Source organism: Theropithecus gelada, chromosome 1 (assembly GCF_003255815.1).
Source record: "Theropithecus gelada isolate Dixy chromosome 1, Tgel_1.0, whole genome shotgun sequence".
In the NCBI taxonomy this organism is placed as follows: Eukaryota; Metazoa; Chordata; class Mammalia; order Primates; family Cercopithecidae; genus Theropithecus; species Theropithecus gelada.
The window spans coordinates 98,743,359-98,760,131 of NC_037668.1; the positions used below are offsets into that span (position 1 = coordinate 98,743,359).

The window sequence follows — 16,773 nt, forward strand, 5'->3', positions numbered from 1 at the left end:
ACAAACATGTTAAAGGAATAGCAAGAAATTCAAAGAGGTCCTAAATACTTATGCAAAAGGCTTAGAGATGCATTTTGAATAATTTTTGGCTTGTTAAAATTGTAGAATCATTCTGTCCAGAAAGGTTTTGCTCATTTCTAATTTTGCTTAAGTCAAAAATCCTTCAGAATGCATTTCTATTTTCTGGTGTTAGCATTAGCAGCGTCCACATTAACATTCAAAGTTTAATAATCAGCACAACCTGTAAGTGTTGACCACCCATGACTAAACGCTGCATCACCTTGGCTATGTTTGCTTTTATGCCTTTGAAGAAATGCGTAGACTTTGCTAGGCTACTCGCTTTTCAGTTATAAAGGGAAACATTTACATTTTACTCCATAAATTTGCACAATCATTGTGTGTCAATCAAACATAAATAAAACTTAAAGAGAAAAGAATCAATTAGAATTAACTGAAATAGCACTGACTACTTGTGAGCTGATACAATGACAATCTTCATGGTTTCATTAGCAAAAAAACAAAAACAAACTTCTCTGTATGGTATCTGCAGCTTGCTGTGTGTTTCCCTCTCAGAATATTTATCATTCGTAAAACTTACTTGTTTTTTTTCTTCCAGAAAGCAAACTCTCATTTCTTAACATTTTTATGCTTCTGTGGAACTCTTTGGCTGTTAAAGTTGACATAAGAACTTCTATCTCATAATAGCTTACCTGTTTGTTCCCTTCCCTCCTTGGAGCTCAGGGACTAGGTCTTGAGGGGAGGGATGACATATTAATCATCTAGAATTTCCAGTATCTAGCACTTAGTGGTTGTTTAATCAATGAAAAGTGGATGATTGAGAATAAATGAATAAAACTGTTGTGAAAGCCCCATTCATCTGAGGATCTATATATTGGCCAGGGTGGGCCTGGTAAGAAGTAAAATTTAGTGTCTAAGAGAGATTACCCTGAAATATTGGAATTTTAGGGAACCAAAATTAGCACCTCTTTTTTCACCCACTCTTGAACTTATGAAATGAGATACATAAAACAAATGGAGATTTAAACATACTAAATAAAAAAAATATTAATAGTAACTGGTAAGTTCTTTAGAGATCATGACTTACATCTGCTGTCAAAATAGTTCACAGATACTTCATCCCAGGCTTAGGCAGATTTATCTCCAAGTCACCAGCTTAGCTGGACACTGCAGGGTCCTCCTATTGTGTGATAGGCAATAGAGATATTGTGCTGAAAAAGTCCTGCTTTCACACTGTTGAAGTGAAGTGAATGGATAATTTCGATATAGTGTAATGGTGAACTATATAGGGAATTAAGGGAGGACAGGAGAGAGTCTCATAGCTTTGACTTAGAAGACTCAAGGAATGAAATATCCAAGATGTGTTTTGAAGGAAGGATAAGAGTTGTCTAATAAGGAAGGGAATGTTCTAGACCAGAAAACCAAACCAAAGAAAACAAACATGAAATGTTTGAGACACAAAGCTTTTTGTTTTTAATGATCAGAAGGTAGAAGATGAATGGAGGGAGAGAAGACAAGGAGGAGGAAAAGAGGAAAGAAGGGAGTAAGAATGAGACAGGAGAGCTTACTGAGGATGGATCAGGAAGGGCTTTGCAAGCAATTTTATGTACTATCCACTGGACCCTCTCCTAAGGGAACAAACAGGGGATAACTGAATGGTTCTTAGCAGGAGGATAGCACAATAGATCTTTCACTGTGTGAAACACTAAGAAAGATCGCAAAATAAACATTTAGGAGGCTTGAACTCCAGGAGAGGCAGGGAAGTTGGAGAGAGGAAGACAGATCGGAGACACTTGTAGGATGTAAAGTCAAGAGGCTTGGTGGTAGTTTATTTAAAGAAGGGGGGCCGATGCCCAGGTTCTCTGTCTTAGGGAAAGAGATGATGGGCCATAACATGAGCTACAGCTGCATCTAGTTGCTATGGATTTATTTGCTAAGAGGATTTTTTTTTTTCTCAATTTCAGCTGGGACAAGTACTCTCCCATGTTCATCTTTGCCCAATATGTGATCCGGAACAGTTCAATACAATTAGCAACTTCAGGTCATTGGCAGGACTGAAATAGCAAAGTGTGATATCACCTACAAATTAAGATGTATTACTAAGCATCCTCAGAGTGCTTTGGATCTATATGATTTGCTTCCCCATTGATCATGCATTCAGGCCGAATTCTCTGAAGACTGTCCTGTCTTCAGAGAATACAGATGCCTAATAATCCAGATGTAGCTGGTTAGAGGATTCTACTGCTAGAAGAAAATTTTGACTCTACTAAAGCCAACTCTCTTCAAGAATCATAGATCATGAAAAAAATCTTTAAAACTATTTAGGACAATGTTTTCAATCCTGGGTCAAGATCCATTCGTGAGTTATGAAATCACTTCTGTGGGTTATATCTTGCTTGCTTGTCTTAAAAACTGAACTAGAATGTAATAGACTAGAATAGAAAATATCAAGGCACATCACATATATAACAAATGGATTTTTTTTTTTTGTGAAACAAGCATGGATGGGAACAGAGAAGAAAGGCATTTTGGTAGCAATAACAATCTGAACGAAGGTGGAAAGGTAGGAAAACATAAAGAACGTGTGGAGAATATCAAGTAGTTCATGATGGCTATGGTGAGTATAGATGTAGATGATTTGTGGAAGATAAAATTGGATAATCACTGAAACCCATATTATATTGGGACATGAAAAACAACTCAGGAATTAGTATGTCATTCAGTAGGCAAAGGAGAATCATGGAAGGTTCTTGAGCAGGCAATCTACATAAGGGAAAGTTTAATATGAGAGCAGTGGGGAGGATCACTCTTTACAGAAATCAGGTAGGAGTTGTAGCAATAATCCAGACATGGGGAACTAAAAATCTACATGTCAAATTTCTTCCTACCTCAGAGCTTTACACATGCCATTCTCTTTGCCTCGGTCACTCTCCACCACAGCTTTTACCACCTTATTCTAACTATTTACTTCTAGTTTTTTAAAATATATTAGTCAAAGTTTTTATCTAAGAGAAATTTTTTGACCTCCCCAAGACTCCTATTATATATATCACTCTTTTGATCAGGTAATTAACGTGCTGTTATTTCACGTCTGTGTCCTCTGTTAGAATGCAATGTCCATAAGCAGAAGGAATCTGTCTTGTTTACAGCGGTTATCTCTAGCAATTAGGATGCCTTGCACACTGTTGACTAATAACTTTTTGCTGAATAAATGAAAGAGCTGTGACACTTACCATAGGAAAAAAGAAATCAATGTGGAGGACATTGGAAAGGAAAATCAGCATGACTTTGGGATTTACTGGGTCTTACACCAAGGGAAAGGAAAAGCCAGAGATTCAGTCGTTGCTCTGTAAACAAACATTTGTTCCACATACACTCTGTGTAAGGCACTGGTGCTGGGCCCTGGGAACATGGAGATGAATAAGATATAATTTCCTCAAATCGAGATGCTCACAGTTGGCAATCAGCAAATTCTTATGTAACTCTTACTCTAAGCCAAGTACTTTTTTGTTTAAAGCGCTTTATATACATTAACTGGACAATAACTTTATGGGGCAGATACTATTATCATTTCCATTTTATAGGTGAGTTTTATAGAAATTAAGCCAAGGAGAGATTAAATAACTTGCCTAAGTTCACACCGGTAAGTGTTAGAACTGGGATTTGGTTGCTTTTTCCTAACTACTATGCCATATTGCTTCTTTGATTTTTGCAAAGTGGCATTATAATAGATAGTTCAGAATACCTGGTCCAGAAGCAGTCCAGAAAAGAAAGTGGCCATCTATCCAGAAGGGAGAGTCAAGGAAGGGGACGCGACAGTGTCATGTGGAAAGAGTGACAGGGAAAACATTCTAGGTGATAGCATTTCAAGGCAAGAAAGTATGAAACAACATGATGTTTTGGGAGATCTACAATCCATTTAGAATTCCTGGAGAATTCCTGGAGGGAGAGGACAACAGATAAAGCTACTGGTGAGGTCAGCAGGAGAGGTTTGTCTACCACTCTAAGGCACTGAGACCTAATTCCAAAGGTTATCACAAATACAGGAATATCATAAGCAGTAGGGGTGTGGTGAAGTGGAATATGATCCAAAATCAGACTTGCTGATTAGAAATACCACCTTAGCAGTAGTGAGGAAGGATAGGTTTAGAGCGTGAGCTGGAAATAGAGAGACAGATTAGGAGGTGACTGCAATCAGCCAGGCAGGAGATTATGAGGGACCCATTTAAGGCATTAGTAGTGGACACAGAAAGAAGAATTTAAGAGCACTGCAGAACTTGGAGAGGCACTAGACATTGGGAATAGAAAGGAAGCAAGCTAAGGATCTCTTCAAGGTTCTTGAGTTATAAAATCAGGCCACGAAAAGATGAGTGGGACAACAGAGATGACAGTAAGTTATTTTTGGAGCATGTTTCATTAGAGATAGGCTGACTTCCTGGGTAAAATGTCCCATACTTGACAATGTGGGGTCTTTACTTACTAAGAAGTTTGAAGCTCACAAGTGTTAGTGGAAGTCATGGATGTGAATGAAGACATGGAGGGAAAGGACAAATCCGAGAACTAATGGAAGGACTGAGCACAGAACCTTGAGGGATCAATCACAGCAGGGGTGGGAAGAAGAGGAGCCGGAAGAGAAGAGCAGCGATGACATGACCATAGAGGCAGGAAGACACTCATCTGGAGCCACATCACAGAAACAAAGATGCCACACCTTTCCTGGACTGTCATCTAGGAAATTCCTACTCATTTGTTCTTCAAAGTTCGACTCAAGCACTTCCTTCTCTGGGAAGCGTTCCTTGACTGCCCCCTTCCATGTAAAGCCTGTTTCGCTTTGCTGCCAACTGCTACTTGTGTACAACTTGAACTTTAAAGAAAGTACCCCTTCATATCCTTCTGTCTGAACGCCTGTCTTAACGCTTGGCCGTAAGCACCTTGGGGGGTCCTATACCACATTGCTGACCAGAGGGCTTGGCCTGTAGAAGATGCCTAATACATATTTGCTGAGTGAAGCACTGTAGGAAACATTGAGTATCATTAAGACTTCCACAGAAGAGCCACTGCAAAATCTGTGCCAACTGTGGACGCTTCTAGAACAGAGACTTACTTTCAGTTTTCCAAATAACCCATGTTGGTCTTAATGAAAGCCTTCCTATTAATTACTTTCTGAAGTCCTAATCTTATTTCAGAGGCCAATTACATCTTCTATGAGTATATTTTCACCACCAACCTAGAGATCAAACCACCAACAAAGACCCCGAGTCCTGAGTTAATCATCCTTCTATACAAACTGTCTTATGCATATTTTTCTTATTGCACAGACCAAACATGTTATAATGATGGGCTCATCTCTGTGTCTTACATGAGAATGATGAGACTATGAGCTTTTCAATTGAAAGACCAATGTCTTGAAGATCTGTGGCTCCAGCAGTTATCACAGCAGACAAGCATTTGGTAAGACCTTGGGATAGGGAAGAGGAATTAGATGGTGCCTTGATTTCTGGCCATCAAACGGGCCACCATCAGAGGGCACTGGCAGCTCTATCAGGCTGAGATTGCTTGAGGTGTTCCCGCAGTCTGAATCGTAGGCTGTTTGCGATGGAACTATAACTCCAACCCGGACTTCTGCATTTTTCCCAGGCAGCAGGATAGGGGGTGCATGCTTTTCCTTCCGGATCAGCTTCTCTGCTCTGATTGCCTTAACTGGATTTTAAACTACTCTCTCTGTCTCCATGCTAACTTAGAGCCTGTTCTCCTTACCACATCAGAGGTGTGTCCAAGAAACAGTTCTGCTCAAAGCATGCTATATAAGTTTTTCACAATTGCCTCAACCTGCCTTTACAGTTGTATATCTGCCACCAGTCCTGGTTCACCACCACCCTGTCAATACAAAACTCTCTGCTGTTTCCTGAATAGACCACAGATGCACCCACGCTAGTGCTCTTAGCTCAGGCTGTTTCCTCTTCTGCAAATTCCCTTCTCCACCTCTAAGAGTTCTAACTTGTCATGCAAGGCTCTTGTATTATTTACTTGATAAAGAGTTCTCTAATCATCCAGGTAGAGTTTTTTCTCTCTGCTCTGTGTTGCAGGCTTTTAAGAATGTACCTCTATTATGGCTTATCACACTATTCATATTTATTTTTTTACTTATTCCTCTTCCATAGTTTAATATTCTTCGAGGGCAAGTATCAAAATCTTCAAGGAAATCTACAGGCTGATTACTTGCAATTAAAAATGTCTGGGCCAGGTGTGGTGGCTCACACATGTAATCCCAGCATGTTGGGAGGTTGAGGGGGCAGATCACTTGAGGTCAGGAGTTTGAGACCAGCCTGGCGAATGTGATGATGCCCCATCTCTACTACAAAACTACAAAAACAAAATTAGCCAGATGTGATGGCGGGTGCTTGTAGTCCCAGCTACTTGGGAGGCTGAGGTGGGAGAACCTCTCGAACCTGGGAGGTAGAGGTTGCAGTGCCGAGATGGTGCCATTGCACTCCAGCCTGGGTGACAGAGTGAGACTTTGTCAAAAGAAAAAAAAAAAAAAAAAGTCTGGAAAGATAAAGGTGCTGACATAGTCACTAAATATGCCCATGAGGCCAGGCTAGGTCTTAAGGAAGCTCTCCTACTTGGAGTGGCAAGACAGAAACTTGCAGGTACATTATTTACAGATTAATAAAATCCTTCAGTGTCTCAAATTTATCTATGCTTAGATTGCAAACAGACAGCATTTGATTCACAGTCCGTCTTCGTCATCCACAATACACATTACTAAATATCGTGAGAGGCAGGGGTCTGTAGGCCCTCCAGATTAATTTTCTTTGCTGTTTTTGGCCTATAAGATAAAAGTCAAACTCCTAAGCAAAACATCCAGGGTTATTATACCTTAGATATACCATGTTGTTGTATATCCCAGGCTTTTACAAACACTGTTCCTACTGCCTCCAATCTGTGTACCTTCACCCAGTCCCGTTTTTCCCAGCAACCATTTAGTTCATCTAGTATACTCCTATGTCACCTTTACAGTTTCACTCGAACCTCACCTCTGTGATGCCCACCCTCACTTTCATAAGAAGATTTGGGCTTTTCCTCTCTATGCTTGTGGTGTTTCTGAATACTTCTGATACTTATAGTTATAAATCACTATAATTGTCTGTTTCCTTACTGTTTTCCCTTTGAGACTGTAGTTGTTGATTGTAGGTTCTGTATCTTATCTCCATAGCTTTAGAATATGACACAATGTCTGTTTATTATTTACAAGCTCACATGTTGTAAATAATAAATAAATAAATGTTTTATTCCTTCATTCAACAAGTACTATTTACCAAAATATTCATCCATGGGTTTGGTTGGTTTAACTTCTAGTAGCTGAGTTCCCCTGGAGGTGGGCACAAAGTAATGTACAAATAGAACACAGAAATCCAAACAGATGTCATTAGGGAAGCTTGTGTGCAGATAGAAAGATCATAGCCACTAAGATTGTGCTCTGGATAATAATGCCTCATCTCCAGAGAGGCAGGGCAGTCTGAGTCAAAGGAAACTCTTCCTAGGAAGGGTCTAGAAAATCATGAAGACTTCTAGAACAAGAATGAAAATGGAAGTCAAAATAAAAATGGAATTCCTATTCTACAAAATGGAACATTAGTGGAAACTCATGCATGTGTTCCAATCATCATCAGAAGAATGAACCTCAAAAGTTCATAAATCTTGAATTATAACTGCTCTGTAACCATACAGGAGAGAAAAAATACCATGTCATAGTGGGAGGTTGTTGGAGCCACAGGAAGTGGCTCAGTAGATTTGGTGGTAGACAAGACTGAATGTAAGAAATCTGTAAGAAGCTGGGCATATTAGGCCATTCATGCTTCCCAGAAGCCAGTTCCCCAGAAGCCAAGCAGATGCCAGTGCCATGTTTTAAAGCCTGCCGAACCATGAACCAATTAAATCTCCTTTTCGTTTGTTTTTTTTTTTTTTATAAATGAGCCCGTCTCACAGATTACAGCCTGAAGTACATTCCAGTGCCATGCTTGTACCTTCTTTACTCATAATGGAAGGCAAAACAGAAGGCACTTCATAGGGTGAAAGCAAGAGCAAGATAGAGCATATGTGTGTCGGGGCGGGGGTGGTGTCACACTTTACAACAACGAAATTTTGCCAGATCTCACTCACTATCATGAGAACTGCACCAAGCCCTGGGGATCTGCCCCCATGCATGACCCAAACACCTCCCATCAGGCCCCATCTCCAACATTGGGGATTACAATTCAACGTGAGATTTGGGCATGGACAAATACCCAAACTATATCATTCCACTCCTCTTCTCCACCCCTCAAATCTCACATCATTCTCATGCTGTGAAATACAATCATGCTTTCTCTATAGTACCCCCAAATCTTAACTTGCCCTGGCATTAATTCAAAAGTTCCAAATCTAAAGTCTAAGTCCAAAGTTTCATCTGGAGATAAGTTCCTTCCCCCTATAAGCCTGGAAAGTCAAAACTATTTATTTACTTCCAAGATACAATGTGAGTACAAGCATTGGGTAAACATTCCCATTCCAAAAGGGGAAAATTGGCCAAAAGAAAAAGGCTACAGGCTCTACGCAAGTTTGAAACCCAGCAGGGCAGTCAATAAATCTTATAGCTCCAAAATAGTCTCCTTTGACTCCATACCCCACATTCTGGACACAGTGGTACAAGGTGTGGGCTTCCAAGGCCTTTGGCCAGCTCTGGTCTGTAGCTTTGCAGGGTTCGGTCCCTGTGGCTGCTCTCATGGGTTGGAGTTGCATGTCTGTGGCTCTTCTACACTGAGGGTGCAAACTGCCAGTGGTTCTACCATTCTTCGGTCTGGAGGATGGTGGCCCTCTTCCCACAGTTGCACTAGGCAATGTCCTAGTGGGGATTCTGTGTGGGGACTCTAATGCCACATTTCCTCTCTGCACTACCCGAATAGAGGTTCTCTGTGAGGGCTTGCCCTGATAAGCAGCTTAGACACCCAGGCTTTCCCATATGTCCCCTGAAATCTAGGTGGAGGGTGCCAAGCCTCCACCACGCTTGCACTCTGTATACCTGAAGGCTTAACACCATGTGGAAGCCACCAATACTTATGGCTTGCACCATCTGGAGCTGCTTCCTGAGCTACTCCTGGGCCCCTTTGAGCTATGGCTAGTGCTGGAGCAGCCAGGATGCAAGGAGCATTGTCCTGAGGTTGTGCAGGGCAGCAGAGCCCTGGGCCTGGCCCACGAAATCATTCTTCCTTCCTAGGTATTTGATTCTGTGATGGGCTATCTCAAAAATCTCTGAAATGCTTTTAAAATTGTTTTCCTATTGTCTTGGCTATTAGCGCTTGGCTCCCTTTTATTTATGCAAATTTCTCTAGCAAGTGGTTTCTCTGCAGCCTCTTGGATTCCTCTCCAGAAAAATGCTTTTTCTTTCCCTGCCACATGGTCAGGCTGAGAAATCTTCTAAACATGTATGCTCTGCTTTCCTTTTAAATATAAATTCAATTTTAAGTCATTTCTGTGCTCTGGTATCTGAACATAGGCTGTTAGAAGCACTCAGACTACATCTTGAACACTTTGCTGCTTAGAAATGTCTTCCTTCCTTCAATCTAGATACCTTAGGTTGTCACTCTCAAGTCCAAACTTCCACAGATTCCTAAGGCATGGATACAATACAGCCAAATTCTTTGCTAAGGAATAAAAAGGTGACCTTTGCTCCAGTTCCCAATAATTCCTCATTTCAGTCTGAAACCTTCTCAGCCTGGATTTTATTGTCCATATCACTATTGGCATTTTGGTCACAACCATTTAATGGGTTTCTGAAAATTTGCAAAGTTTACCTCATCTTCCTGTCTTCTTCTGAGATGTCCAAACTCTTCTAACATCTTCCTGTCACCTAGTTCCAAAGCTGCTTCCACATTTTTGGGTATCTATCTTTATAGCAATGCCTCACTTCTAAATATCAATTTTCTGTATTAGGCCATTGTTGCATTACTCTAAAGAAATATCTGAGACTGGGTAATTTATTTTTAAAAAAGGTTCAGTTGGTCCACGGTTCTGCAGGTCATACAAGCATGGTTCTGGTATCTGTTTGGGTTCTGGGGAGACCGTAGGGAGGTTTTACTCATGGTGGAAGATGAAGTGGGAGGAGGCACTTGGCATAACGAAAGCAGGAGCAGAGAGACAGTAGCGGGTGTATAGTTGCCCCACTTTACAACAACCAGATCTCATGAGAACTTGCTCACCATCATGAGGACAGCACCAAGCCATGATGAATCTGTCTGGATGAACCAAACACCTCCCACCAGGCCCCATCTCCAACACTGGAGATTGCAATTCAACATGAGATTTGGGCAGGGACAAATATCCAAACTATATAACTGGAGAAGCCTCTGTCAGAGTTTTGAGATAGGGCTGACAGCAGAGACTATGTCCATGTCAGTGTCCCTGGCATTGAGTTCATAACAAAGGCTCAAGATATGCTTGTTCAATTGTTAAGTCATGATTTTTTTGCCATGGGCCCCTTGGTGAGAGAACTGAAACCAATGATTAGTCCCAAATCATTTGAGAAGGGTAGAGGAAAGCAAGAATGAGGAGAGCCTGAAACCACACTAACAATTTTAATGTGAATGCAAACCTTATTACCTAATGAGCTAGAGGCATACATTAGATGCAGAAATATCAACCTTCTTCTATCCTGAGCTGAACTTGCAATTTTTTTTTAATCTTAGGACTTTTATAACCTGAAATGGGTACAACTATTAAATCCATATCTAGGGTCACTCAATTTTCAAGGTGCTATTTTAGCTTACCAAAAGTTAATGTATGCCCTCCCCTCCCACATTCCATTTGAGAAGTATATCTGTTAGATTAAGATATTTTCATCAAGGTCACTAGACTGCTTGTCAAAAGCCTTTTAAAGTCAGTCACTCCAAGAATTATAAATAGCTTTGGCCTCAAACATGATTGTGTTGAGGGAAGGGAGGGAAGAAAAGGAAAAGAAAGGTGACAGTTTGACAGTTGACTTTTTTTGTTTTTTTTTTTGAGGCGGAGCCTCGCTCTGTCGCCCAGGCTGGAGTGCAGTGGCCGGATCTCAGCTCACTGCAAGCTCCGCCTCCCGGGTTTACGCCATTCTCCTGCCTCAGCCTCCCGAGTAGCTGGGACTACAGGCGCCCGCCACCTCGCCTGGCTAGTTTTTTTTTTTGTATTTTTTAGTAGAGACGGGGTTTCTTTTTTTTTTTTTTTTTTTTTTTTTTTTTTTTTTTTTTTGAGACGGAGTCTCGCTCTGTTCCCCTGGCTGGAGTGCAGTGGCGCGATCTCGGCTCACTGCACGCTCCGCCTCCCGGGTTCCTGCCATTCTCCTGCCTCAGCCTCCCAAGTAGCTGGGACTACAGGCGCCCGCCACTGCGCCCGGCTAATTTTTTTTTTTATTTTTAGTAGAGACGGGGTTTCCCCGTGGTCTCGAACTCCTGACCTTGTGATCCGCCCGCCTCGGCCTCCCAAAGTGCTGGGATTACAGGCGTGAGCCACCGCGCCCGGCCAAGACGGGGTTTCACCGTGTTAGCCAGGATGGTCTCGATCTCCTGACCTCATGATCCGCCCGTCTTGGCCTCCCAAAGTACTGGGATTACAGGCTTGAGCCACTGCGCCCGGCGGACAGTTGACTTTTTAAAAGTCATTGCCATATTACAGGTTTGAATTGCTTTTTAAATTTTTCTTTCCCATGAGTTTGAGGTTTATTGGACACGTTGATCTGAATGGGCATGGCCCCATGTTGAGAAAGTTGTGGGAGACGGTTGGTGTTTTTCTTGGTTGTATGTTCATATTGTTCTTCCTGTAATGGTTAGGGGTATTTCTCTTGAAGAACTATTAATAGTCTCTATTTTTAAATCTTGTAAACAGTTGTACATAAATGATGGTGTTTCCCTCCGTAATAATTACGTATAAGCTTTGTGTTAAAATTTCACTTGACTTCTTAGTAGAGTGAGACATTTTTCAAACTGAATAAAAATAACAACCGTTACTGAACACTAACTATGTTCCAGGTACTGGACTAAGCACTGAGCATACACCTATTGCTCACTGCTTATAATAACAAATGAATAAAATTCTACCTTTGGTCTCCATTTACAGATGACAGAAGTAAGACTTGGAGAAATTAAGTAAGATGACCAAAAGTTAACTCAGACCTCATTCTATTTGATGCCAAAGTTTGTGCAGCATATATGGCATCTAGATCACAAACTCAAGTATATATGAAATAGCTCATTTTTAATAAAATTAACTAAAATTGTTCTCATAGTCTATTTTGCTAGAGTGGTGGAGATTTCAACTGAAGTCACTACTGGGACTTGCCACACCATAGAGTTGTGCTGAATTCCTAAAGTTAGTTATAGGGAGTGCCACATCATCTGAGATGTAGTCATTGGTCCTTGGTCCACTGGGTACCATTGAGAATCTGTTCCAGACTGTGTGATCGTTTCCACTACCACATACCACCTCCCTGGGGTGGTATTCTGCTACTGAGAAATGCCTGGGCCCTTGACTTTGACCCTCTTTTTGGTTCAGGAGACATAGCTCCCTCTTCCCAAGCCTCTGAAGGTATTCTCTCTGTCCTGCATCCTCAGGATAATAGTAGCATAGTTTCTTCAAGAAGTTCTCAAATGACAACAACAACAAAAATCTCTTTTAAGTATCTTTCGGTTTTCCACTCTAAAAATCCTAGAGGCTGAGCAGTTCTAAAATTCCAGTTGTGAGATAGGAAAATAAAGGAAGAATTAATAAGCTAATATTCCACAAATTATTCTGCTATGTGCCTTCTTTCTTTAGGTTTACCAGATAGTTTGGTCTGAATGGGGATGGTCCATTGACGGAGCATAATGAGCTTCGATTATTGTGTCTTTTCCTTGCAAATCTATTTTCTAGTACCCACTGCCGGAAATGGTTGTATTTCTTATAAATCATGGTTTATTTTTATTTCGTGGACATGGTGAGTCATATACCAGACTACATTTCCCTTTCTGTAGGTTTTTTGGAGACATTTTGATCAGACATGTGTCTGTGTACTCTGATATTCTTACAACCTACTTTCTAGACGAAATTGTATAAAATAAGAGAGATTTGTTTTATTTTATTTTAATTTTTCATAGGTTTTTTTGGGAACAAGTGGTGTTTGGTTACAAGGATAAGTTCTTTAGTGGTGATTTGTGAGGTTTTGATTTGGTGCCTTTTTTTTTTTTTTTTTTTTTGAGATGGAGTCTCGCCCTGTCACCCAGGCTGGAGGGCAATGGCTCTATCTCGGCTCACTGCAACCTCCGCCTCCTGAGTTCAAGCGATTATCTTGCCTCAGCCTCCTGGGTAGCTGGGATTACAGGCACGTGCCACCACGCATGGCTAATTTTTTGTATCTTTAGTAGAGACGGGGTTTCACCATATTGACCAGGCTGGGGTTTTGGTGCTTTTAAAATACTATGTATTATTATATATGTCAGGACCTGGGAGGGGAGATACCTAATGAAAGTGGTCTCTTGTTTGGTCTCTTCTTAAAATTTCAACTTTTCTCTTTTGAAAACATCTAGTTTCCAGGTTTTTATGTTTCATAAAGAAATATGGCATTACTACTAATAATAGTACTTGTTTTAGACCTGATGTTACAAATAGGAAAACAAAACAAAACAAAAAAACACACAAAAAACCTTTGTGTCTCTTCAATTTGTTTTTCTTTGGTGGAATTTGGGGAAGAAGGTTGCAGGTCAGACCAAGGAAGTGGAGCTGGGACCAAACTGCAGCAAGCAGAGCTCAGTGCGGATCTGCATGTACTCACACTTCCTCAGCCCCTAGGCAGCACAGCAGACCTGAGCTTCCCCACCCTTCAGGACTGGAGAGAATTGAATTTATTTCTATTTAAGTTCCAGTAGGTTGCCATGCTCTCTGTGGGCACTCAATAAATATTGACTCAATTGCGTGTTGCCATGGGTTATCTTCCTTTCTCTCTTTTCCCTCCCCAGCTCCTCTGGCTGGTTCCTTGGGTTTTTAAAAATTATATATATATTTTCAGTGTTTCATTTGTTTTTATGTCATTGGTTTTCAGTGTTAGGCCTCTCTGTGTTCTAAATATTACTTCTTTGTGTTTGTTTTCTCTGTCTGGGTCTTGCCTCACAACTTGTCTCCGAATCTGTCCTTTTTTTCTCTCTTTGAGACTCTCTCTGTTTCTATATTCCTCCTTTCTATCTCTTTACATCTCTCCCTCTGTCTCTTTTTCTCTCTGACACTTCCCCATACCCCTTTCTATACTTCTGCTTGTTCCCTTCCAGAGCTGTCATCAAATCACTGCATTTTCTCAGGAGAAATTGAGCACACTAAAAGATTTGTATAAGTGCTCAGAATAATTCATTTCATGTTTTTCTTTTTCTTTGAAACAGCAGTTTCAGTCCCGAAATATAGGAACCTGGGAAAAGTGGATCAGTATCTCTGCTGCCCATAACACATTTTAAATCATACAGAGTGATTGAATCAGCTCTCCTTTGGGTTTTCTATTTGCCTTCTGCCCAGACAGGATTGCATTCCTCTGCACATTCTGACACAAATGCAGTGACATTTCACCAGGCAACTATTAGCCTAGAGGGAATACTCAGCTTCTCCCTTCCCCTAGTGTTTTAAACCTCATTCCAATAATTTGGCCTAAGATGTTGGCACAGAAATACTGGTTGCAAAAAGTCCTTGGAGACTGATGCTGACTTTCTGCCTTCTATGTCTCAATTTTAAGGACTAAAATGAGACATGGGTTTGTAATTGTTTTCCTTCAGCCACTTTCTGGTTAAGATCTGAAGGGTGTGATCAGTATCCCTGGGGTTTGACAGGTTACTCTCCTGCTGTTGACATTCAAATTCTCTAAACATCATTTGTGCCTAGAAAGGTAACAAACTAATCAGTACTTAGGAAAGTATATGGAAGATTGAACTTTTAAAGTGGCATGGGTAGACTGTAAAAAAGGCCTGTGTCCTTGTTTTAGGAGAAGAATACAATTTCTTTTTTCTTCTTTTTATTTTTTAATTTTATTTTAGGTGTAGAGGTACATGTGTAGGTTTGTTATACAGGTAAATTGCACATCACAGAGGTTTAGTGTACAGTTTATTTCTTCATCCAGATAATCAGCAGAGTACCTGATAGAGAATTTTTCAAATCTCTCCTTCCTCCCACCCTCCAACCTCAAGTAGGACACAGTGCCTGTTGTTCTTTTCTTTATGGTCATGTATACTCAATGTTTAGCTCTCATTTATAAGTTAGAATGTGGCATTCAGGTTTCTTTTTCTGCATTAGTTTGCTTAGGATTATGGCCTCCAGCTTTATCCATATTGCTGTAAACTACATGATCTAGTTCTTTTTATGCCTATGTAGTATTCCATGTTGTATATCCATCCATGGGCATTTAGGTTGATTCCATGTCTTTGCTACTGTATATAGTGCTACAATAGACATAAGCGCCCATGAGTCTTTATGGTAGAATGATTTATATTCCTTTGGGCACATACTCAATAATGGGATTGCTGGGTTGAATGATAATTCTGTTTTAAGTTCTTTGGGGAATCATTGCATTGCTTTCCACAATGGCTAAACTAATTTACATTCCCACCAGGAGTGTATAAACATTTCCTTTTCTCTACAACCTTGCCAGCATCTGTTGTTTTTTGACATTTTAATAATAGCCATTCTGACTGGTATAGATGGTATTTCATTGTGGTTTTGATTTGCATTTCTCTGCTAGTTAGTGATGTTGAGCATTTTATAATATGCTTGTTGGCCATGTGTATGTCTTCTTTTGAAAAGAGTCTGTTCATGTCCTTTGCCTGCTTTTTAATGGGGTTGTTTGTTTTTTGCTTATTAATGTGTTTAAGTTCCCTATAGATTCTAGATATTAGACCTTTGTTAGATGTGTAGTTTGCAAACATTTTCTCCCATTTTCTAGGTTTTCTGTTTAGTCAATTGATAGTTTCTTTTGCTGTGAGAAGCTATCAATTGAGTAAACAGATAAACTAGAGAATGGGAGAAAATATTTGTCCAGTTTTGTTTTTGCTGCAATTGTTTTTGGTGTCTTCATAAACTATTTGCCAGAGCCTATGTCCAGAATGGTGTTTCCTAGGTTATCTTCCAGGGTTTTCATGTTGTGGATTTTATATTTAAGCCTTTAATCCATCTTGAGTTGATTTTTGTATATGGTATAAAGATGGGGTCCACCTTCAATCATCTGCATATGGCTAGCAAGTTATCCCAGCACCATTTATTGAATAGGGAGTCCTTTCCCTATTATTTGTTTTTGTCAACTTTGTCAAAAACAAGATGCCTGTAGGTCTGTGGCTTTAATTCCGGGCTTTCTATTCTGTTCCATTGGTCTATGTGTCTGTTTTTGTATCAGCACCCTGCCCTTTTGGTTACTGTAACCTTGTAGCATAGTTTAAAGTCGGGTAATGTGATGCCTCCAGCTTTGTACATTTTGCTTAGGATGGCCTTGGCCATTCAAGCTCTTTTTTAGTTCCGTATGAATTTTGAAACACTTTTTTCCAATACTGTGAATAATTTCATTGGTAGTTTGATAGAAATTGCACTGAATCTGTAAGTTGCTTTGGGAAGTGTGGTCATTTTGACAATATTGATTCTCCCTATCCATGAGCATGGAATGTTTTTCCATTTGTTTGTGTCTTCTCTGATTTCTTTAAGCAGTGTTTTGTAATTCTCATTTTGGAGATCTTTCACTCGCTGGTTAGC

General features: G+C 40.3%; 1 protein-coding gene across 2 annotated transcripts in view; it reads right to left on the minus strand.

Moving 5' to 3' along the window:
• The window catches only part of PTGER3 (prostaglandin E receptor 3), a 200,105-nt gene that overhangs the window by 8,851 nt on the left and 174,481 nt on the right, over positions 1–16,773 (minus strand). Inside the window, exon 4 of one of the 2 annotated variants that reach the window (XM_025374564.1) lies at positions 4,579–4,645. The exons of the other annotated variant lie outside the window; for it this stretch is intronic. Coding sequence (XP_025230349.1) covers positions 4,579–4,645 — 67 coding nt within the window. Of the gene's footprint in view, positions 1–4,578; positions 4,646–16,773 lie in introns of those variants that run through there. 2 annotated transcript variants of the gene reach the window in all.